This window comes from Phalacrocorax aristotelis, chromosome 22 (assembly GCF_949628215.1).
Source record: "Phalacrocorax aristotelis chromosome 22, bGulAri2.1, whole genome shotgun sequence".
Lineage (NCBI taxonomy): Eukaryota > Metazoa > Chordata > Aves > Suliformes > Phalacrocoracidae > Phalacrocorax > Phalacrocorax aristotelis.
In genome coordinates this window covers 5,172,073-5,195,603 of record NC_134297.1, presented here as the reverse complement: position 1 = coordinate 5,195,603, position 23,531 = coordinate 5,172,073, and the positions used below count along the sequence as shown (strand labels likewise).

The following is a 23,531-nucleotide window of genomic DNA, read 5'->3' as shown; positions in this document are numbered from 1 at the left end:
ATGGGTGCTCATGTTAGAGAGATGCTCTAGGGACTCCCAGCCCTTGGCTGCAGGTTTTGTGGTGTCCGCAGAGGATTTGGGAAGGACTATTGCAGGCGGTCTGTTCTGCAGAGGTAAGTGGGTATATCTGTAGCCACTAGCATACAGCCAGGTAAATCCACCGAGTAGGAAGAAAAAGATGGAGCAAAGACAAATAGTGCTGCCCTAGAAGGAGCAAAAGGCGAGGCAGAAGAAGCAGCAGCAAGCTATGGAAACAAGCAAGCTGGCGGAGAGCCATGCATGTGCAGCGTGTCTCCACCAAACGGAGCGGCCGCGGGCAGGAAAGGCTCTGTATCACCACGGCTCCGGCTGGGACTACAGCTCCCAGGATCCCTCGCTGCTGCAGCAGAGGCATGGAGGGCAGCGGAGCGGCCCATCGCCCCAAGCAGGATTCCCTGCGGGATTTAGCCCCACCACCTTCGCACCCCTTCTCCCCAGCGCTGCTGCAGGCAGTCAGGCAACAGCAAGGGGCTGTGGGTGGGGAGCGTGGAGGGTAAATGCAGCACTAATCACTCCTGGGGACAGGAGATGGCCCTTGCCGAGGGAGAGCACATACACAAGCGGGATGCTGTGGTGGCCCTGGCCGCCCCTGGGGAGAGGGGTTTGCATTTCCAGCATCAACAACCGCAGGAGCGGGAGGAGAGCATGAACTCCACAAGAGGCAAAACCATGTTTTGCTTGAGCATCCTGTAGCTGCAGCAGGGAGGAAAACACACGGATGGCGAGCTCTCCGGATGGCACTAGATGCCCCAGCACCATCCCAGATCCCTGGTCCCAGGGAGCAGCACAGCCCCCGGGGTTCAAATCCTGCAGTCAGGACAAGACGGGTCTCTGCCTCCCTATCCCAGGTCCTCACAGCACCCTGTAAATTCCCTAAGGCAAGCTCGGTGCAGGCGCCCTTCCCTGCTGCTGGCTGCTCTCCCCGGTGTTGCGCCAGGAAGAGCCACAAGGAGGCAGGAACCCGGCAGTAGCTGCCACCTCCCTCCAAGGTGAGCCACATCTCCAGAGCACAGAGGTTTATCCACTCCTTCCCAAGGACATTTTCATCAGAGCAAGGTCTGCACTGCCCTGCTCACTCTGCTCCTCCTTTCCATCTCCAGACAGACTGCCCAGCCTCAGGCTGGAGCAGAGCAGAAATCATTACAGGCAGCATCTACCCTATCTCCACTCTATCAGCAGTCTCCATCAGGGAAAATTAAGACAAGGAAGGAAAGAGAGTGAGAATGCTGCCAGCCCCAGAATTGGGAAGGGAAGGTCCCATCCCCTCCACGTCTGCAAGGCTGGCTCTTCAGAAGAGGAAGACAAGAGCAAGTGCAGAGCCCAAAAAAATTTCCCAACCTCGCTGCAGCTACGTTTCACCCTCCCTTGCCCCAGGGGGAAAGCCGCAGGGCCGAGCCCAGCCCCACTGTGGGAAGGCAGGATGCACCCGCTGGCTTTGGGTACCGCAGGCTGGCACAGGAGCGATGGGAGCAGAGCCCCACGAAGCTCAGACCCAGCCAGCACCTCACAGTGGCTGCTTGTGAACTCAGCCGGGATTTAACAACCTCCAGGGAGCTGCGGAGCAAGGAGAGAACATTTCTGCTTAGTCACAGCTCTTCCAGGACGCACTCTATAAAGGTTGCATTTTCCATCCTCTCCCTGGCTGTTAAGCTTCATAAACAGTTTATCTTGAAATTAGATGCCAGCGGCAAAGTTACATGAATGCAAAGCATCTCCCTTACACCAGAAGCAGAACAAAACCTGCTGGGGCAGATGGAGGTACTGGCTAGCATAGATGGGAGAGGAAACACGGGAACGACATGATCCCACCACCACCCATCTTCTCCAAGGGCACCGAGTCGGGCACGTTGCCCTCACCACCCTCCTCCCCCCCCTCAGCTGCTCGAAGCTCGGGTCGGCTAGGAAGGAAAAGAAGCAGAGAGCAAAGCATGCCGGGATGACTCACAGAGGGCCGTACCAAACTGAGAAAGTCTGCTCGTATCCACCGTCGTAGCCGGGCTCCCAGGAGACGTTGGCTGAGGTCATGGCGGCCACAACGTGCACGCTGGTTGGGGCGTGAGGGCTTGTGCCTGCCGAGAGAGAAGGGTTCAAGGGGAGGAAGACCACACGCTGGCCGGCAAAGGCAAGGGGGCTGGAAGGGGTCTGCTCCGTGATTCAAGGGGACTCCTCTTGCAACAAGCAAAAGCCCCCTGGAATTTCTGCCAGAAATAGCAGGAGGACGGCTGTGTCCACAGGTGGCCAAAATAACAGCACAGAAAAAGGTAGTACCACTGGTAAATAAGATTTAAAGGAGACATTGCTTTTCACAGGAAGCATCCCCATCTCCTGCCTTGCCAACGCAGGGACCCACCACCGGCTGTCCCCGAGGACCTGTCCCCCTGCCCTGCCCGTACCTACGACGGTAAGGTGGGTGCTGGCAGTAATGCTTGCGACGACGTTGGTGGCGACGCACTCCCACTCGCCGTGGTCGTCCTTGCCGAGGGAGCGGATCTGCAGGGTGCCGCCGGGCAGCGTGTTGTGCTTGCTCCTGCTGGGCTTCCCTACCTTGGGCAAGGAGCGGGGGGAGCCGGGCAAAGAGAGAAAAAAACACGACTCAGAAGGGGGTTGCAGGGCAGGGAGAGGCGGCAGCGGGGTCACTAAGCTACCTGCGCGGCCCAGGGGACACCGCCGGCCACCGGCAAGGGATCTGGTCTCTCCGGTCGCGGCAAGGCAGCCGGTTCCCCCGTTTTCGAGAGGACCTGGCGGGGCAACGCGAGAGGCATGCGTCAGGGAGGCTGATGCTCAGCACTCACACACAAGCGGAAAACCCCATGACACTCGCACGGACACCAAGCCCTGAGACAGGGCTCAACCTCCAGCATCCAAAGCTGAAGCCGCTGTGAGGAAGGTGCACCGGCCACCCCCGGCAAACACCCGCCCCGGCCAGGGCAAGGCACCGCCTGCCCCAGGAGGTGCCCAAACTGCCCCTCAGCCAGCAGAGAGGCAGGACCCTTCACATCAGAGGTTTGGGCAGCAAGGGCCCCGCAGGGATGCGGGAGGATGGCGTGCGTGGAGGTGCCCGGGAGCTCTCAAGCTGAGAGGAAAGATGGATCTTGTAACAACTCATGTCTACGCCCATCAGCCAGAGTTGTGCAAATCCCACGTTGTCCTGAGTCCTCTTCAGTTGTTCTTCATGCAGGGGTCTCTGCTGATCCACACCGGGACCCACGGTTCGATGCCACGCAGGATGAGCAGAGGAGCAGGCAGGCACATGGGGTTACCAGTGCCAAGCCCAAGTCTTCAGGATTCCTTCAGGAGACTGGTCAGAGCTGGTGGGCTGACGGGGAGCGAGGGAGTTCGCTTCTGCCACAGGGAAACCGAGCCCAGCCCAAGCCAGCCCCGACTGGAGACAGGGGGGATAAGCCCAGAGTCATGACATGAGGAGGACTGCCAGAAGGCACGAGAGGGGTTGAAAAGAAACCTGAATAAGAATGGAGGGAGGGAGGGAGAAAAATAAGATGGAGAAAAAGACTAAATGGCCAACAATTTTTAGGTAGATCACTTGGAACCTGCGCAAGTCACGGTCCTCCTTGTGCTGGCAAAAGGAACTCAAAGAGATCCAGCATCTCACAGCACAAGGACCGAGGAGGGTGCCCACTGGGCAACACAGGGACCCCGCTCACTCTCAGGAGCCCTAAGAAGGGGACAGGAGGCTTGGAGAGAAGATCCTGACAGGGGCACAAAGAGCCCAGGAGGTCCCTGCACGGTGGCTTTCCTACGGGAGCAGCAAAGGTGGGAAGCAAAGGGAAGGCTGGAGGGGGACTGGAAAGCCCAGGCTGTGCCACCACACCAGATCCTACCCTGCTCTACAGAAAGGGGTAAACTGAAACCATTATGTCTAGTACAGCATCAGTAAAACAGCTTCTTCCCAGGGTCTTCGAAGTCACGGGGCAGCAAAGCAGCTGCTGACTGGTCCAGCCCCTCACCGAAATGCAGCCAAGAGAGACTCGGACACGCTTCAGTGGCCCAACCCCTCCCACCACGGGAGGTCCGTGCCTCAAGAACGGCATCACCGGGGCTGCCGCATCCTGCCGGTGACCACCTTGCAGGCAGGCTGAGGGTGTCGCGAGGGCAGCGCCGGCGAGGAAGAGGAGAGGGGCCGGGGTGGGGGCAGCGCTTAGCTTTGCGGACGCTGCCGTGGACAGTTTCATGGGATTAAGGTACTCGGTGGCCACAAGCTGGGCTTCCCCCACCCACCTGTGGGACAGGATGGCAGTGGCTCAGCCCAAAGCGAAGCAGCTGTACCTGCAGTTTGCTCTTACCGGGACAGAGTGTGGCTTCTCTGTCTGCAATATTCACCAAAAGCCAAAGGCACTGCAGATTTGTCTGGCAGGCCGGGTACCTTTCTCCAGGCGATGATGGGAAAAGGGTCTCCGGCAGCAGCGCAAGGAATCAACAGCTCCCTCCCTGCCTCCTGTCTGTATTCCCAGCCTGGTAGCACCGTGAAATAGGGGGGGTCCTGCAGCCAAGGGAAAAGGCAAGGAGCGTCAACCCACGCCAACCCCCGAGGCGCACGAGCAGCTCCCCACAACCAAAACCAGCCCTTTTCCAAAACAAATGAATCACCGGTTTGGGTAAGGTTTGAGACATTGCAAGGAAAGCCGTGGCAGAGAGTGTGTGCTAAGGAAGCTCTATGGTACACCAAATTATACACCCGGAGGGAAGTTTTCTCCAAAGAGCCACTGCACTAGGGCAACTGGTTTAAGTTTTAAGGAGGTAAACAGGAAAAAAAACCCTATCCACATCAGCCATCAACCAGATTTCATTGACTATGCAGCCGTCTTAGCGGATGTGCGTGCGTCTGATACACAAAGCGTTACCACGTGAACCTCAGCGAGGCACCATGAATCACCGCCGCTCACAAGCGCAGGACTTTGTTCAGGGAAGGAAGAGGCAGCAGCTCCCACCCCAGCTGCAATGGGAACCGCACTGGGAGCCCAGCGTGCCTCGGGCTCCGCACGCAGCAAGAGCATGCAGAGCATCTCTAGAGCTCAAATCATCCATTTATTAATATACTCTGTGAACGCAAGCCCAGGTCAGCAGGGCTAAGCATTTTGTTGGCAAAAAGGGCATCGCAGGGACGTGTTTCCTCAAACCACCCTGGTCCGGCGCTGCCAAAGCCTTATTCTCATACAGGGGCTGTGGCCCAGCCTGTGCCAAGACCCGTGCCGCCACTCCCGTGGGGTATTCCCAGCTGCGCCTGGCAGGGTGCACTCGGGGTTTGCCTGTCCTGGTGGGAAGCACACCTCCGACCGCAGCACAGACGCACCTTCGCCCTCGAGCCTCTGCTGTTCCCCTTCCAGGATGCTTGCAAGGGCCCGCGTTTGCCTTTCTCAGCACAAGTAAGAGAAGGCTCAGAGCAAGACACAATAGGGTTTTGCTAAGCCAAGTCATGTAGGTGGAAAAGTGGACAAGTCTGGGGGCACAGAGCCCTTCTTCGGGTCACTTCATAAAGAAGCGCTCAGAAAAACAATGGAAAACCTCAATTTCTGCACAGAATTAACCACCATATAAGCAGCATGGAAAAAACGACCTCCCCTGCAGCGCTGGGCTGAACAGGAAGGCAGAACAAGTGACGTGCACATTGCAAAATCCATATTAAAAAGCCTAAATACAGCATAAGATGCCTCCTACAAAGCTCCTGTGCATTCACACTGCCTGGCCTGGGACTCCAGCGCCCCACACAACCCCAGGAGCCCTTCTCAGCACGGGACCAGCCCATGGGATGACACAACCTGCTGGCTGCAGAGCAAGGATTTTAGCAGGCAAGTTACCTTCAGTACCAGTCGGGCAGGGGGAGACTGGCCCATCGTACCCAGGGCGTTATAAGGCACACAGGTGTAAGTGCCGAGAGCATCTTCGGTTGCCTCCTCTATCCGGATCGACCCGTCTTCCAGCAGGTTCCAGCCAGAATACTGCAGCAGTGAGAAAGAGGGAACTGACTTATCCTACACCCACCACAGCTTATTATTTTCCCTTCAGCCAAGCCCCCCACCTAAGCCCAGGGCAGCAGCCACGTCCCCAGGAGATGCCCAGTTCAATTCCCAGCATCCAAGCCAGCTCCTCGACTGCAGGGAGAGGAAACATGGGCAAGATCAGCCCATCCAAACGCAGCCCTCCCGGGGAGGGTTGCCCTGCTCTGTACGCTCCCAGCGACGCGCAGGATTATCTTGCCGCTGCCCTGCTCCGCACACAGAGCCAGGCTTCTTCCAGTAGCCCAAAAGAGTTACCATCAGGACCTATCACTCCCTAAGTAAAACTCATCCTGGTGGCACCAAGGAGACAACTCCACCCGAGGGGCTGAGGGCACCAAGGGCCAGAAACCCACAGCAGCAACAGGTTTAAACAGAACTAAAACTTCAGATCGTTAATATTTAAGCAAAAAATTTAAAATACTGAGCGTTTTCTTTAAATATTTAATGGCTAATATCCTTGCTCAGACTATCAAACTGTGATTATAGGAAGACAGAGACTTGTTAAAAAGGTCTTTTAACCATCAGCTGCCATGGGAAGAAAAAAAACCAGGGCCATCAGGAGGTGACTTTAGAGGGCCGCCAGCAATAGGTCTGGGAGAATCAGAGAGTGTGTCTGCAGGCGCCCTGGGCTCCACGCAAGAACCCAAATTATCCTGATTCCTTATCAGCTGCCCACGGCTGATAAGGAAAAGCAGCATCATCCCACCCACGGGGCTTCTCCTCTCCTGACAGTGGGCTGGGTGTTCGCAGAGGACGCGGGGGTCCGAACCTCTCCGTGCCCCGACACGTCCCTCCCTGGGGGCTTCGCTACCTTCTCGATTCGCAGGGGACGTCCGTCTTTGTTCCACTTGACCAGAGTGACCGGGGGCTCTGCCTCGACCGGGCAGCGGATGTATCCGTGTATCCCGATGGGAACGTAGATGACGGGGGGCATGTTCACCACGCGGGCGGGATCTGGGAGAGCAGCACCACCACGTTAGCACAGGGAAGGAGCCTGTCTCTCCCCCACCACCTGGCTTCAGGGGATCTACATTGCTTTTATAATGAATTCCAAACCCAAACACCACCTTGGCTCCCACAGGCTTGCTACACGCAAATCCACCGTAATACCTGGCATTTCTGGGAGGCTTTTCTCAGGCCCAGGCTGTTCTTACCTGGGGCTCATTAGAAGCTGCAGTTAAGAAGAAACATGAAACATGCTCGCTCTCACATCCACACCGACTTGCACCCTGCTGAAGCCCAAGCTGCTCCGTCACGGCCAGCCTTGCAGGACACGCACATAGTGCGGCGCACACCCAGCAAGCCACCCGCCTGCCCTGCGGCCCGGTTTTGCACACCAGCCAGGAAGACTATTTCAACTCCCGTGCCTTAAAACACACCAACTGCAGCGACCAAGATGGGAGAAAGGATCCATGGCCGGCTGGGCTGCTGTGAGCCCTTTACCTCCTGTCTGTTTGTACTCGCAGCCCGTGCCTCATTGAGGCTGGGGCGCGTTGAGCATCAGCCACCTCCACCCTTTCCAACAGGATGCAAAAGCTTAAAATACATACCTAACCCCCCCTGCGCTGCACCACCCACGCAGCGAGGCGTCTCGCAATCCTCCAGTCTAGAATGTGTCATTAACAGTGCTTCTAAGAGCTTTTTAATTAAGTGCGAGTGGGTTGGAGAGAATCTAGACTTTCTTTAATAAGAAGCTTTTTTTTAAAAAAGTTACTTTTAATAAGAAGAGCGAGTATTTCTACAATCTCATCTAGACACCGGCAGCGCGAGGTTACGGGAAAATCCTGACGGGGCTTACGCTGAATTAAGGGATGAATGCTTTTTATGGGGTGCAGCAGCCCTGCACTGCTGATGCAAAAACGCAAAGCTGGGGGTAAAGGTAAGGCGTTTAGGATGAAGGGATGGAAGACAACAAAAGCTACCAAGTTTGAGACCTCTGCTCCCTCCCTGCCTAAACACGTAACCCCAACTGCCCCCCGAGGCCGTGCGCCCCCAGCAATGGCACCGTAACCCAGATTGCCAAGCACTGCATATGGAACGGGCTTTACCCCCCCCTCCGCTTGACTCCACCTCTTAGGAAATGTAATCAAGGGCTCTGGCAGCGTGGGAGAGGGTAATGGGATCGAGCCTTTCACTACTAGGTCACTGGCCAGGGGCCAGCCTGGCTCACTAATGACCCAGGGCCGTGTCCTCATCCGACGGCTGCTGCGGTGGGCGGGAGGAACGCCTCCCTCCCGAGGATTCAGCCCTGGTACAGATGAGAAGGTTTGCTCGGGAGGAAAGAGGTTTGCAGCACAAGAAGCCGAGCGCACCTCCTCGCGCCGAAGCCTTGCAGGGCCCTCTGAACAGCAGATTGTCCAAACACTGTTTTTCCTGCTATTAGAGCTATTTTTAACAGCTTTCAGCCTTGACGAGTGGTCCTGGATTAGCAACAGGGCAGATTTAATGGCCTGAGGCCACATGCTTTCCCAAGAGCCGCCCAGCTGGGCACATCCAAGCCCCGAATCACACCTCTGCCTGGGCACAGCACCAGTCACACCGTCCCCCTGGCCCTTCATCCATCCCCACAGGGAAGCGACAGGACCTACAAGCCCTTCTCAGAGCAGCTCCCCGCCAGCACGGGGCTTCCCGCTGACCAGCACCGGGTCCTACAGGCAGCAGCTCTAAGGCAGCCTTCAAAACCCAAGTCGCGAGCCCGCTTTGCTCAAGCCTGTCTTTCATTATAAAATAAAACCGCTGCAGTCTTCTACAGCAGAGCAATATTGCAATTGCGAGCGGCAGCAGTTGAGGCCATTACTGTCAAATGCCACAGGACGCTGGTGGCACACTACCCATTACCGCCCGGGGAGCCCGAGAGAACAAGCGTGGGAAGCAACGCTCCTGCTACAGCCCCTTCTCCTCCGCTTGTTTAGATCAGTTACTGCCTGAAAAAATATGACATGCAGAGCTACCGAGCTCACAGAAAAACCACGCCATGGGAACAAGTCCCCATAATAAATGCCGAAATACACAAGCAGGTGGTTGAGACACAGCCCCGATCCGGTGTTTCCCTGCCCGACACGATGCGGCCGATGAGGGCAGCATGCCGGCAGCAGCGGTGGGAAGATGCCCGCCTAGTCAAAAACCACTTGAATCAAAGGCGGACACCGGTCCCAGCTGAGCAGTGCTACCCAGGGTGCTCAGGCTTTCTGCCTTCTCGCTGCCCACATCCTACAAGCACGTGGGGTGCGCTCAGCCTTTTGCTGAGGATGACTGCATGCGCCTCCAAAGGCTGCTGTCACATCGACCCGACCCGACCCTCTTAGTATCGTACTGGGATGGCAGAGCCTGTGGGGCTGCCCCAGAGCGGGGTGTTATCCATCCCAGCCCCACCCCTCAGGACTGGGCCCCGCTGCCCGCACTCACACTGCACTGTCAGGTAGGCAGAGGCTGATGGCGAGCGGCCCAGGCTGTTGCTGGGGATACAGGTGTATTTTCCAGCATCCTCTGGCTTGACACGGAAAATGATCAGCGTCCCGTCGATCAGGATCCGCACCCTCAACTTCAGGTCGCTATGAGAGAAGAGGGGAGGAGGATCGCAAGGAGACCTGGGGGCAATGCCCACCCCGTCGGTGACCCCAGCACGATTTGGGAGCAGGAGGAGGAAGATATATCACCCCGCTGGATGCAAACTCACTTCTTGAAGTAGACATTCTCCTCCTCCCAGTACCACAGGTAGGTGAGGTTCCCGGGGTACGCCTCGGCCTGGCAGGTGAAGAGCGCATCCTGGGAGATGTTGACCGTGATGTTCTCCGGAGGCGAAACGATGAAGGGAGGTCCTGGAGAAGGGAGAGGAACGTGTCACCCCCACCTGCACAGGTGTCCCCACAAAGGTTGCCCAGGCTCAGCTCCATCACAGCATCGTTGGATGGGAGCTGCTGGAGGGCTCCGGGGCAGAGCTGGCCCCGATCCTGCGGGATCACAGGGCACTGGGGCTCACCTCCAGGAGCATGGTGGCCCTGTTATTCCCAACCCTTTCCCTGATCTCTGCAGCTTTTGGGAGGGGGCCCTGCACCCGTGGCACACAGCTCTGCTTCTCCCAGGGCACACAAGTTCACGCCTCCCCTCATCCTGAGCACATTTCCAGGATTGCATCACCCACAGGAAAAATCCAGGGGGAAAAGAGCAAACTGCGGGAAGCCAGCAGTGAGCGTCCCCAGCTCGCCAACGTGGTGAAAGCAGAGCAGAGGACACCCCGCGCTCCTCTCTCCACCAGTAGCTGTTGACCTAATTAAAGACTTATTAAATAAAACAGGGAGCGGGAGGCCTGCCATGCATCACTGCTATCTGATGAGGCACTTTGTGACAGCCTCAATCTTTTCCCCACTTCCCAAACAAAACCAAGCCGCCACCAGGGCCTGGCTGTTCATCGGCACAGCCACTGCGGTGCCCCAGTTCAGCGGATTCCTCCGTCCTGCAAACAGGATGCGGAGCCACGGGGCAACCGGCACGATGCTGAGCCCGCAAGGCTTCAGGGCAGCACCCCAGCCCTGCAATCCACGGATTTCCATCCACAAAGCATCCTCCCAGCCCCTCCAGGGACGCCAGCAGCTGAGGGCAAGCCAGAGGGGGTCAGGTGGAAGATCTCACCTTGAACAAGCAGGCGCGTGGTGTGCACAGCCTCCCCTTGGATGCTGTACGCCCGGCAGGTGTAGGCACCCCTGTCCTCCCGGCTGATGGAGAGCACCGTAAGGCTCCCGTCGCTCACCTAGGGACAACAAGGGAAGACCCTGGGCTGTGGGCAGGGACCCCTGGGGGGGATGCGCCCTAGCCCTGGCTCAGCGCCCTCCCCGCTTCCCATGGCGGAGAGCTGCTGACGCTTTTAGGGCTGGATAAGAAATGGGTTTCCCCGCTCTGCAAGACGTCGGATATTAATAAACCAACACACGCGTTTCTGCTCAACGCCAAGGGGAAGGGAAAAAAAAAAAAGAAAATAACCCTCGCAATGTATTCATCTCCCGCAGAAGTGACTGGCAGGTGGCAGACTCCAAACCGCTCCTGCCAAGAGCCCCAGCACCACCGGCGTTTCACAAGGAGCAGGATGCCTCGCCGGAGCATGCCCTGCTCCCGAGGGACCAGCTCCACTGCTGGGGTAGGATATGAGGGCGAGACCCCAGCTCGGCCACTGTCCTCCCTGTCGGGTGACCTCGCAGCTGCTCGAGGAGCGGCCGAATTTCCCCCTGGGGACACAGCCGAGGAGGGACAGGCGAGGGACCATCACCCCCGGGGTAGCATCTCTGCCATGCACAGGGAGCCCTGCTCCCAGCCAGGCTCCCCGCCCCTCTCGCCTTATTCTGCCTCATCCTTCTATTTCAATTAGTAACAAATGATTCCTAATTACTCTCATTAGTGCCTGCACTGATTCCAATGCCTGATTTACCAGTTACAGCTCAGGGGGAATCTCTGCCCAGGAGTCTCCAGGATGCAAAAAGGGTCCTGGGAGAGGAGCAAAACCCTCCCCTGCCCAAACTGCCCCACACCCCAGCCCCGCTGCATCCATCCCTGCCTGGGGACACTGCATCCCCAGGCTGCAGCCCCCACCCCATCTCTGGGACCTGGCACAGCAACTGGCCCCCAGGACAAGAGTCTCCAGGGAACAGCAGGGAATGGGGCTGCCCTAAGCGCCGCAGGGTGCGGGGGGGTGTCTGTAGCCTGCACCCAGGGGCAGGCAGCGTTAGAGGCTGCCGCTCAGAGAAGATGGGGGGGGGGAAATGGGCAGCTCGGCAAGAAGTGCTAAGAAAGCACGCCCGGCTCCAGGCACAGGAGAGCTGCCGCCACTGTGGTCCTGTCGATACCGTCCCTGTCAGCGGGGTGCCCAGGAGCCCCCGCAGCAGCCCCTGCCACCCACCTACCTGGTACTTGCCATTGGCACCCAAAAGGTCTCCCTCTCTTAGCCAGGTGACGATGGGCTTGGGGTTCCCGAACGCCATGCAGGTCAAGGTGACGCTGCTGCCTTCCTTCGCCTCTACGTACTGCGGCGGCGTCTCCGTGAAGGTGGGGGGAGCTGCGGGGCACGGGAGACCACTGTGACCCCCGTTTCACCCGTGGCTGCTGTGGGTCTGGGGGGGCACTGGGACAGAGGGGAGGCTGCCACCGACAAACGGGGAACACACCGCACATCCCCGCAGCAGGGCTGGGATCACCCCAAAGGTGAACGGGGCTGCAGGGACAGGGACAGCAGTGGCTGCCACAGGCTGTCCCCGGGGATGCCTGCCAAGGGCACCCCCTCCCCAATGCATGGCACTCCAGCCCTCTCCTCCCCGCCAGCTCCGGGACACGGCCCCCCATTGCACATTAACTTGCTATTGTCAAAACACGGGAAAACACCGCAGTGCAGATCGAAAGGCTCCTTCCTGATTAAAGAGGCTGGCAGGTTTACAGCCCGCCCCTAATTACCAGCAGTTGTTAAAGCCCACTTTTGAGGAAGACAGGTTGGCAATTTAATCTGCTCGGGAAAAAAAGAATTACATTTTGTTTCTGCCCAAATGATTTTTGTTTTCTCCTACGAAAGTTAAGCATTGTTAATGTGCTTGGGGAATGCTACAGCCTTCCCCCTGAAAGCAATTCCTCGGGCCGTGAGGATTATGGTTATTATTTTGTTATTAAGCCCCTGCGTACCCCACGCTGCACAAAACCCAAGAAGTGCCCCATTTTGCAAAGGGAGTCGAGCCTGGGCGGGGACAGGGCACCTGGGGCACCGACGGCCACTTTCAGCCCCTCGGCCGGCAGTTTGCAGAACCCGTACATGTGGTGCAGGTGAAACAGGCACGACCCTCCTCCTCCTCCTCTTGCCTCCCTCGGCCCTTCCTTCCCAAGCCCTCGGAGCTCGTGAGCAGGCAGGAGGAGGGCAGCCTCACCAGAAAGTGCGGCAGCATCTCACCCCCTTTATGCAGGCAGTGGGAAAGGAGGCAGCAGCAAGGCAGGGCACAGGCAGGGGCAGGGCTGGCGTGCTGCACGGCCCCACTTGCAAAGCTCCTGCTCACTAATTGGGCTCAATTAGGTGGCTCTTCTCCATGTGCAGCCCAGCCATCCCCCCGAAAGGTTAAATTAATTGCTCAAGGTCAGGCAAGAAGAGCTGCCGGTGCCCACATCTCCTTTCCAGCCACCCCACTGCAGCAGGAGAGGCACAGTCCTCACGCTGGGCTAAAAATAAAAGACCTCTCCTGATGTGGAGAATGACAATTTGCTAATTAGTTTAATATGCAGCCTTAATAAAATGAAAAAGTAATTTGAGTAAATCTGAATTTCAAGAAAACAAAGATTTGATTTTCTGATCTGTGTGTTAAGAGGAGATTTCGTCCCAGCCCCCTTTCTTGATGTCTCTCCTTTAAACAAGCTCCACATAATTAAACTGCAGAATCCCTAATAAAAGTTTGTCCCTTTTTAAGTCACGCCCTGGCTGGAGCAGTCAGCCTGGATAGCTCCAGGCTCATTCGTCTGCAAGGCGCAGATCCCATCAAGGTCCAGCGTCCATCAGAAATCAAAGGGGAACCCGTCTGGGCACTGCAGGCAGCCCCCCGGCGATGCCGCGGCCCCCCGCCCGCCCTGCCGCTGCTGCTCCCACCGTGCCCGGCTCACCGTTGACCGTGAGATGGACCCAGCTGCCGTTGTGGAAGGTGTCGTACTGCTGGTCCAGCATGAGCACTTTGCACTCGTACCAGCCCTGGTCCTCGGAGCGGACCTGCTCAATGCGCAGGGATGCTTTGTCGTGCAGGCTGGCCCGGCCTGCAGAGAGAGCACAGCCGTCAGCTCGGTGGCCCCCAGCCCTGCGTGATGGCCCCCCAGCACCGGACCAGACCCCCACGAGCGTTGCTACAGGGGACACCCCAGCCTGGTGCAGGCACCGAGCAGCTGCAGCAGCTCTGGGGCCAGGCAGAGCCCCACCATCCCCAGTTTTGAGGCTGGTTGAGCCTCACGGCACGGTGCTGCCGGTTGCAGCCGGCCAGCAACATGCTCGCCCATCTGGCGCGGTGCCTCGAGCGGCGTCTGCCCGCAGCGACGCCGGCCTTCTGCTCCCAGCCGGGGGCTGGCAGCCGAACAGCCGGCACGGAGGCGCGCCCCAAAGCCTTTCCCCAGTCTGGGAGTCTCCCAAAAAGCAGGGTGGCCCTGGGCTGACCCTGTGTGCAGCTCAGGAAACCAGACCAGCAGCAAAGCAGCCTGAACCTCCACGCTGGCACAGCGGCTAATGGGCTCTGGCATTGCTCAAGCATGAGCTGAGTTTGGCAGGGCTCAGCCCAGGCTCAGGTGCTGGCACCCTCCCTGCTGCAGGATTTCCCAGAGGAGCAAATTTGGGCAGAGGAAGCCTTGCAGAGCCTGAAAGCAGGGTAAGACTCAGGGAAGGTGGTCCCCAAGGAATGGCATATTAGAACGGGTCTGCCCCACCACGCCAACCCCGTCAGGGCCAGACCCCAGCTCACAGACCCCACCAGAGGCCACCAGCCACGCGGGGCTGGCAGCACATTGGCAAGTGGCCAACATGGGCTCTGCAGCTCCAACCTGCCACCCCCACGTGGCCACGGCTCCATCCCCGGAATCCCCCCAGCAACTCCCCACAGGCTCACAGCTGCTCTGGGACGCAGCAGCAACCGTCGCCACCGCCACCCGTCACCCTGGGTTTCTCTGCCTCGCTTGCTCCCGTCCCACGCAGCCCAGCTGGCTTCCTAGCTTTGCTGCTTAATTAAAACCAACTGGGTGGAAAGCAAGCAATGAGAGGCAGAGCCCGCGCAGTTTCTGACGGAGGAGCGGATGGAGCAGCCGTACATCCCCGGCCGCGCCGCAGTCAGGACCTGGCACAAGACCCTTGTACCCCCCGAACTCACCGGCATACTCTGGGTCGACATGGGGAGGGTAAAACCCAAACTTGATGAAGATGGGGATGGGGACGCCGAACTTGAACCACTCCACGACATAGGGAGGGGGCTGCCCCGTGAGCGGGTGGATCACGTCGCATCCCAGGATCACGCTCTCGCCAGCGCGAGCGGTCACAAACTCGGGCTCCTCCCTCGAGCCGAGGGCACCTGCAAGGGGGAAAAGGAAGAAACTGTGGCTGATGCCGCCACTGGACCCTGGCATCAGCGTTAGCCGGGGGACTGGGACCCCCGGGAGAGCCACAGCAGAGACGATGCCCGTCCCCAGCCGCCTGGCTCCACCAAGGGCAGCCCCTCGGTCTCACCTGCCCCAAAATCAAGGGGGGTTTCGCCAAGCCCCTCCACCCAGATTTGGGGCCACTCCAAGCCACCACAGGACTCAGGACAGTTGCCATCAGCACCCACTGCTCCAGAATGGCTTCCCACCCTCCGTGCCAGGGAAAGGGTGGTGCCCAGTGACCCTGCGGGGGGTTTTGGGACCCCCTGCTCTCAGCAGCAGGCAGGCACAGAGCGCACCTAGTGCTGCTCCCCACCTAGCATCCCTGTGGCAAGGAAAAGGCTGTTTTTGCAGCCCCACATGTGCCCCAGCACCCTCTGGCCACTGGGACAGCGTGCAGGGACCACCGACCCACAGCTCTGGTGTGCCAGCCCAGGGATTCAGCCTTCCCACAGGAGCCATCCCAGGGTGGGCCAAGCGCCCGGAGCAGCAATGCTCCAGCCAAGCCTGCCTGTCCTTCGGCGTCCCCAAGAGCCCCAGGCCTGAAATCCGGCTGCGACCTGCACATCGAGTCTGGCACCCTGCTCCTCCTGCCCAGCCCCTGGCTGGGGTAATTAAACAGGGCTTTGGTCTCAGCCTCAGACGAAGGCACTGCTCCACCCCAGCTGTGCCTCCCCGCTCAGCTGCAGCCTGGCGTCATCCTGCTCTCGCCATCAGCAGCAAAGCTGCATCCTCAGCACAGCTTTCAGAAAGAGAGAGGGAAAACCCAGGGCTGGGGGGAGCCCCCAAAACTGCCAGCAGCAGGGTTCAGCCCCACATCTCCCTTCCCACCAAGGAAAGCCCCCCCCCCCACCATTTTCCTGGCACACGCAGCCACCGCCTGCTCCAAGGGGGATGCTCGGGGAGGGATGCTTGGGGAAGCACGTTCCCACTCCTCCGCGCTGCTCCTCGGGGCCGCCGGTGATTGGCGGCGAGTGACATCACCGCTTCCCCGCCGCGGGAGCCGAGCATCACCAGCTATTTTTGGCTCCGGCACAAGCGCGTACTGGCGAGAGGCCCGTGCCGTGCCACCCCACGGGCTCACCGGCCGAGTGCCCCCATGGGAAGGGGAGAGGGCAGAGACGGCTCTGCCGGCAGCCCCCGCCACAGCCAAAACCCCCTCCCCACTGCAAGGTGCAACACCGCAGAGGAGCGCAGCCCTATGGCCAACCGGGCATCCCCCATCCCCGCAGCACCGGCAAGCTGGGCGCTGGGGCTAGATGGTGGCTGTTTAACTGGGAGGGCTGGTTGGTGGCAGCAGGGAGGGCAATGCCAGGGTGCAAAGATGTGAGCCATCTGCAAGGAGCAGACGCTGCATTGCACGCCCGCTGCAGGAGTCCTGTACAATCATGTACCTGCCTGGACTCTATCCGGGCTGGTGGAATGCCGTGCACACACGTGTAATATGCACACGCATGCGTGCACCCCACTCCTGTTCCCCACTTTGCACTGCCCTGATGACACACCTCCACCTCTCCGTGCCTGGGTATCACTGCATTGCTGATGAGCTCAGGCATTCACACCCTGTCAGCGGGCACAGTCTCAGCTCTCCCCTGCCGCCCTTGCAAAATGCTGCAAAGACCCATCCTGACCCTGCTGTGCCCATCGGGGGGGGGGGGCTCTGCTGCGGGGCTGGGAACCCCCCTCCCTGCCCACAGCCCCCCTGCACCGCTCACAGACAGCAGCTGTCACGTGCTGCTCAAGAGCATCCAAGGACGTGCACTTCCGCGGTCGCCTTGCCTGAGCAAGCGGGTTGCCAGCACCTCGCCACCTTCAAAGGGACAGTCCTGCTTTCCACCGGCTGCAGAGGATGGAGGGGGCAACACCCCCGCCCCTCCCCAAGCCCCCCGCCTCCCCCAGCCCACCAGCTCCTTGGGTTCCAAGGTGGGATCTTAATTTTCAGCTCAACACCAAATGGAGCCTGGGATGCTGATGCTTGCTCAGCTGGAGAACACCGCCCAAGAGGCCACCCAGACGCCCAGGGGACGGGCACTGGGTGCGCTTGCAGCTGTACGGCGGGATCCCCTGACCGGCTCCCCAGCAAACCGGTGGGTGACGTCCTAGGGAGGGGACAAGCCAGCCGCTCCGCTGGACCCATGCCTGGCCAGGGCCACGCAGGCATGGGAAAATAGGTCAACCCCGGTGTCTGATCGCGAGGCCGGTGGGGAATTGCACGCACGGCTGAGCATCGCCTCCCCACGCGCGCGGCCGACTGGCAGCCACGGCGGCTAACCAGCCCCCGGCTCTCCCCAGCTGCCACCCGCCCCGCCACCGGCCCCCGTGTCCTCCTGTCCCCGCTTCCAGAGACAGCGGGGAAGCAGCAGGGAGATGTTTCACAGGATCCTCCTTGGGTCTCCCCAACTTCCCAACCCACTAACCCTACTCTCCCAGCCCCAGCCAGGTTTTGCTTCCAAGTCCCGGCTGCTGAAGGCACGTGAGCGATGGAGATTACAGCTCTCAATTCAAAGAAGCGTTCCTCACCCCCACATTTGTGGGGAAACGCTTGAAAACAACCCACAGATGCCAGAAGAAACAGAGAGCAAACAGACAGGGTATTTTTAAACCCACTTGCTTTTCCCAGCCAAGTTCAGAGGGGTTTCAAGGCTTATCCTGCAGTTTGGAAATAGGGTCAACACCGCGGAGCTGCAGTGGGGACATGAACCCCAAATCCCCCCTCGGTGTGGGAGCTCACGTGAAGCTGGAGGATGCCTCATAAAGAACAACAAGTAATCAACAGGCTTCGTCATCCAAGAAGATCCAGGAAAAATAAAAGCACGCCGCGTGCCAGGAGGCAAGAATACAAGATGCGGAGGTGGAGTTGAACGGCATCCCAAAGGGAGAGGAGGGAAGGCTGCCGCTGAGTAGAGACGGTGCCACCACGGGGCTCCCCGGGATGATGATGCTGAGGCTGGGAAGACCCTCACCCGGGTCTGAGCATCCAGTTCCTCCCATCCTGAGAGCAGAGACCTAAGGTGACAGGGAACTCTGTGGACCTGCGGGTATCCAGTATCTCAGGTGCACTCACTGAAGCAGGACCCTTCCTGCAGATGCTCCATGAGAAGGAGGCAGCCATGGCAGAGTGAGTTTCCAAATGAAATAGCCCTGCACCTCGGGTCACAGTGGGCCACCAACCCCACGGCCAAGGGATGATGGCCAAGTGCCCGGGAAGGCTGTCCTGAGGAGTGGACACCCATGCCCTGGGGTCAGAGAGGGCATCCCGTCCTGACCCCCACCCCATGCACCTGTCCCCATCCCTGTCCCTCCATGGGGATGGCCGAGGGAGTAGGTGCACGGCCCTGAGCCCGGGGACCACTTCTCCCTGCCGAGCGGAGACAAGATCTGCTCTGACACATCCCACTCACATCGGTGGAGGCGGGATATGGCGGGAATCTCTGAGGACAAGGCCACCGGCGTGGCATATGGAGGCCAGCAGGGAAGGAGAGCAGGCAAGCAGCATCACGAAACAAGCAGGGCAGCAACCGCATCCTGGGGGGTGGGGACGGGGGGGGACAGGGACCACCCACTGCAGGGACCCGGGCTGCCGAGCCAGTGCATGGGATGGGGGGAGAGCCGCCTGCCCCCCACCTCCCTACACCTGCAACAGCTCGGTGGGGGCTGCACACCCCACTGCAAGCTTGGTCCCCCCCTGCCTGCGTGGGGGTACCAGCAGCTCCCCCCCGAAAGCATCCACCTCTCCTCTAGCAGGGGGCAGCCCTGGTGGCCGGGAGCACCGCCCTTGCCCCCTCCCCCAGCTGGAAAGCAGCATCTGGGCTTTCTGCGCGATTCCTGCGTTTTAAACCCGATTTTCCAGATGGATGGAGGGCGGTGCGCAGGTCAAGTGACATGCCTCAAGGTCATGTGGGGCCGGCAGAGGAGCAGGATTAGCTGCGAGGGGTGGCTCAGTGCCCCCATTCATGGTGAGATGGGGACTTCAAGCCCCGTCCCTGGGGACAAGGGGTGTCCTGCGGGACCACCACCACCATCCCCACACAGGCAGGCAGCTGCCCTGGCACCCCCAGGGGAGCATGCATGCCCAAGGTGCTGCCCCACAGCAGCCCCCCACCTGCCACAGTGGGTCCCCACTCCCTGGGGGTGACACAGGTGGGACCATCCCCAGCTGGGTGGCAGCTTAGTGAGCACATGTCGGTGCTCAGAGGGGTGCAGAGATGGATCATGCAAGAAAACTACTTTCCCATGTTCACCCCAGTGTCCCCATTCCCCCCTGGGGGTCCCCAGCATCCCCTCCTAACTGCCACCGGCCCAGAGAAGAGCATCCCCACATGCCGCACAGCAGCTGCCTCAGGGGAGCCACCATCTCCCAGCAACGACCAGCAGCTACCTGCACGCTCTCCACCAGCTCCCTCCCCACACCGCAGGGCTGAGTGAGCAGCTGCTGTGGGAGGCTGGAGCCAAAACAGCTCCCAGGGGAGACGACCTGCACCTGGGTGCTGCGCCCCCCAACCCAAGCCAGCGCACATCCAGACCCACATCACACCAGTACCCACAGACAGGCTGCCCGCGTCGCCCTCCCCATGGAGCAGCGCGTACCACCCTGATGCCACCACAGTCCTCCGACTGGGAACTGGGATGCAGGCAGTGCTCTGAGCTGCCCGCCAGCAGCTCCTGAATCACGCTGTTCCTGGCTCAGGCAGCCCTCCCACCAACACCAGCCTCTCCATCGTGAAGCGGGAGGAAGCGAGTTGTTTTTCCAAAGGCCAGCTGGTCGCTCAGAGCTCCCTGTTCAGGAGATGCCTACTGCAGGGGAAGGGAGAGGGAAGGAGTCCTCCATCGGCATCGCACAGAGCTGGACCCGCTGCTTGCCCATCTCCGGGGTTTCTCTTCCAGCCTGAAGCCGCAACCTCCAAGACGCAGGACTGAAGGTAAATGGGAGCTAACCCTTCCTGCCACAGCTCCAGCGAGGAACTCGCAGGGTCCACTCATCACCGGTGAAGCTGCATCTTCCAAACCAAAAGGCAACCGAGCCAGGAAAGCATCACCACAACAACCCTCCGGCAAGCCAAGTCAACAACCACGATGCGCACATCCCTCCCTGCCCAGCACGCTCCCGTCCAACAGGTCCAGAGGAGCAGAAATCCTCCAGGGAAGGATGGATACGGGAGCTGGGCCAGCCCCCTTGGCCAGTCCCAGTGCCAAACCGTCCCCTTGCCAGCAGAGAGTGGGCCAAAGCCGCATGTGCCAAAGCCCGCGGCTGCCAGTCCAAACCCCTCCATGGCTGAAGAGGCACCAGCCCTCGCGTGCACCAGCTCTGCCAGGAGCAAGTAGAGGACGCAACGCCGGCACCGACACGGCGAGCCGCTCCGATCAGCCAAGGTCAGCGCCGCGAGCGTCACCTGCTGCAGTGTCTGGGGGGACCTCTTTGACGGGAGCCCTCACCTGGGGCTGGCGAAGCCGAATCCTCGCTTCACAAACCGCGCCTGCCGGATCCATAAGCATCCCCGATCACTGCGCGGCACCGCGTCACGCTCGTGGGAGAGGGAGGAAAAGCCCCTCGGCGTCACGGCACTGCCAGAAACACCAGGAGGCCAGATCCCTCCTCTGACACCCACTCCCAGCACGGTCACGTCCTGGCTCTCCTCCCCCACGCCGTAAGAGGGGATAACACACCCTCCTTCCCTCTCTGAGCCGATTAATGCCTGGAAAGCTCTCGGAGAGCCAGGCTAGGCAAGAGGGCTGCCTGGGGCCAGCACCGCTGCATCTCAGCCTGGCTCTGCGAGGAGGAGGCAGCAGCATGCGGAGGAAGGCCACGGCCATGGGAAAAGCCTCGGTGAGGGCACCAGTGCATAGCCAGCCCCAGCCCTGATCCGAAGCCTTGTCCCCCGGTGATGCGGGGTGTCAACCCCCCCCACGAGGGAGGAGACAGTGCTGCGGCCAAGGGGATGCAGTGGCCGAGGCGAGTCCGTGGGCTCCCATCCCCACGGCGGGGGCCACGCCGGCCCGCAGCGCCCCCTCGCCCGCTACGCCCGGTGCCTACCCACGCATTACTCACAGCGCGCTCATTCATCACGTACACACCGCTCCGTACGCGCAGCACCCCCACGCCTGGGGTCCCTGGCACCCACCCACCCAGGCATCGGTTCGGGAGCCTCATCCCAGTTGCTCCAGGGTATTGCGAAGTTCCCAGGCGCTGACCTCGCTGCTCTGCTCCTCTCCCAGGCAGAGAATCCCTCTACAAACCGCTGCTGCAAACCACCTCCTCGCCACGCCGCAGGATGCATTTCAGGCAGGCAGCAGCCGGCCGCGGCTCGGCAGCAAGAGGGGGCCCATCCTGACCCCTCCACCACCTCCAAGGAGCCGGCTGCCAGGCAGGGATGCCAAGGGACCGTGACGAGGCGCAGATGTCACCCCACGCGCTCGAGAGATGATGCGGCGGGGGCTGCGGTGTCCCGGGTGCCCCCTCCCAGCCCACCCGCGCCTGCCGAGGCTGTGTTCCCCCACACCGCGGGGAGGGGAGCGGCGATGGCTGCCAGCCAGGCATCGCTTGCTGCCGGCAGCCACCGCATCCCCACGGGCAGGGCTCGGCGACACCCAGGGCGCAGCTCCCGGGTCCCATCCTGGGTAGGGACCACCGGGGTGCAGCGACCACCCTATGCCCGGTGAAGTACAAGCGGCAGAGGCAGGAGATGGTGCTGCACCAGTGGCAGGCAGCCCCCCTTCCACCTGCAGGGATGGCTGGGGGGGATGCAGGGGTCTGGCAGCTGAACGAAAAGAAGCCAGAGCAGGAAAATCGGGGTTATTCCCCGCTGCTGTCTCCCTCCTGACCTTGGACAACCCTGTGCCTCAGTTTACCCCGGCGCAGCAGCCAGCCTGCAGTGGAGGAGGAAGGAGGGCAGCCTCCCCCGGGCAGCGGGGAGCAAAGTCACCCCCAAACCCGCAGCCAGGAGCACACGGGCACGGTCAGGGTGCTGCAGGGGAAGGCACCGAATCCTTTTGCGTTTCTCCTTGCCCAGCGGGGAAGGGCAAACGCTGCCTGCACCCCTCGGAGCTGCTGCCTGCTGCTTCCCCCAGGCTGGGAGAAGAAATGGGGGAGCGAGAATCGCTTGCCCGCCCGCTGCCTGCGCTCCGGTCCCGGCCGGGGGCCACGCTGCCCGCCTCTCCCCCCCGCACCCAGCCAGGCGTGCCCCTCGCAAGGACGCGCACCCATTGCCTTTTCCCAAAGGGAATTTCCAAGCCCCCGCGCGGAGACCCAAGCAGAGAGGCAGGACCTGCCGCACACCAGCACCAGGGGCCCGGCCGGGCGCTTTGCTACCACCTCCTGCGTCCTAAACTTCCCCGAGTTGCAACCGCTGCCCTCTGGGAGGTCACTGCAAAAACCGCTGAGCGCCTGGGGAAGATGCGCCGGGCGCTCCCAGCGCCCCCCCAGCTGCGGGGAATAAAGAAATAAGCAGCTCCTCGCTGCAGCAGCAGCGGCGACCGGGGACACGGGCAACGCTCAGCCCCCCTGCACAGGCACCGGAGGGGATGCAAACCCCCTCTAGAACCGCAGCGCACCGCACTCCCGGGGCGTGCTTCCCCGCAGCCCCCCTCCCGCTGCAAGCTCCGGGACGTGCTGTCCGCGCCGGTGCAAGCTTCCCAGTGCACGCATCCCAGCCCGGTACACGCTTCCCGGTGCGTGCGTATTCCCCCCTCCCCGCCCCAGCCGGTACACCGAGATGGGGGGGGCATGCAAAGGCGACCCCGCCGCCGCCCCGGAGAGCGCGGCGGATCCCTCCTGGAGCATCCCGGAGGAGGACGGCCCGCGGTCCCACTCACCTTGGACGGGCAACCCGCGGGCGCCGAGCACACTTGCTACCAAAGCGGCCACATACCAAATCATAGTACTACCGGCCCCCGGTGCGCAGCATCTTCCGCCCGCCGGGCGGCCCGGCCGGGGCGGGGCAGGGCTCCCCGGGCCGGGGCGAGGCTCCCCGGGCCGCCGCGGGGCTGGCCGGGCCGGAGGGGCGGCTCAGGGCCAGCCGCCGGCCGCCGCCGTTGCGCCCATGCCCTCGCCCATGCCGCCGCCGCGCTGCACCTGCCCTCCGCCGCACGGCGCGGGGCGCAGCCTAGCCTGCGCCCTTTAGCGGCTCGGTGCCGCCCCCGCCCGCCGCCTATTGGCCGCGCCCCGGCGGAGTGGGCGGTGATTGGCCGGCGGCGCGGCCCGGGCCCGTTTCAAGGTGGGTTGGCGCGTACGGGGTCCCTGCGCCGCAGTATCATGCGCACTGCCGGGAGCGGCGGGCGGTGCGGCGGCACGGCACGGAGCGGAGCGGCTCGGCACGGCACGGGGTCACCTCCCGACCGGCTCTGCCACCCGCCCCGGAG

At 61.0% G+C, this 23,531-nt stretch overlaps 1 protein-coding gene across 2 annotated transcripts in view; it reads right to left on the bottom strand.

The window, feature by feature from the left end:
* Positions 1-23,085, bottom strand: part of IGSF9B (immunoglobulin superfamily member 9B) — a 39,872-nt gene extending 16,787 nt beyond the window's left edge. Inside the window, exons 1-13 of one of the 2 annotated variants that reach the window (XM_075116315.1) lie at positions 22,986-23,085; positions 14,912-15,109; positions 13,671-13,817; positions 11,945-12,096; positions 10,683-10,800; positions 9,730-9,871; positions 9,459-9,604; positions 6,865-7,007; positions 5,853-5,993; positions 4,421-4,537; positions 2,685-2,777; positions 2,433-2,583; positions 1,985-2,108 (exon numbers count right to left, since the gene is read on the bottom strand). In XM_075116315.1, coding sequence (XP_074972416.1) covers positions 1,985-2,108; positions 2,433-2,583; positions 2,685-2,777; positions 4,421-4,537; positions 5,853-5,993; positions 6,865-7,007; positions 9,459-9,604; positions 9,730-9,871; positions 10,683-10,800; positions 11,945-12,096; positions 13,671-13,817; positions 14,912-15,109; positions 22,986-23,049 — 1,736 coding nt within the window. In that variant the 5' untranslated portion in view covers positions 23,050-23,085. The remainder of the gene's footprint in view (positions 1-1,984; positions 2,109-2,432; positions 2,584-2,684; positions 2,778-4,420; positions 4,538-5,852; positions 5,994-6,864; positions 7,008-9,458; positions 9,605-9,729; positions 9,872-10,682; positions 10,801-11,944; positions 12,097-13,670; positions 13,818-14,911; positions 15,110-22,985) is intronic. The other variant, XM_075116314.1, reaches the window with a different exon arrangement.
* Between the last annotated feature and the right edge of the window lie 446 nt (positions 23,086-23,531).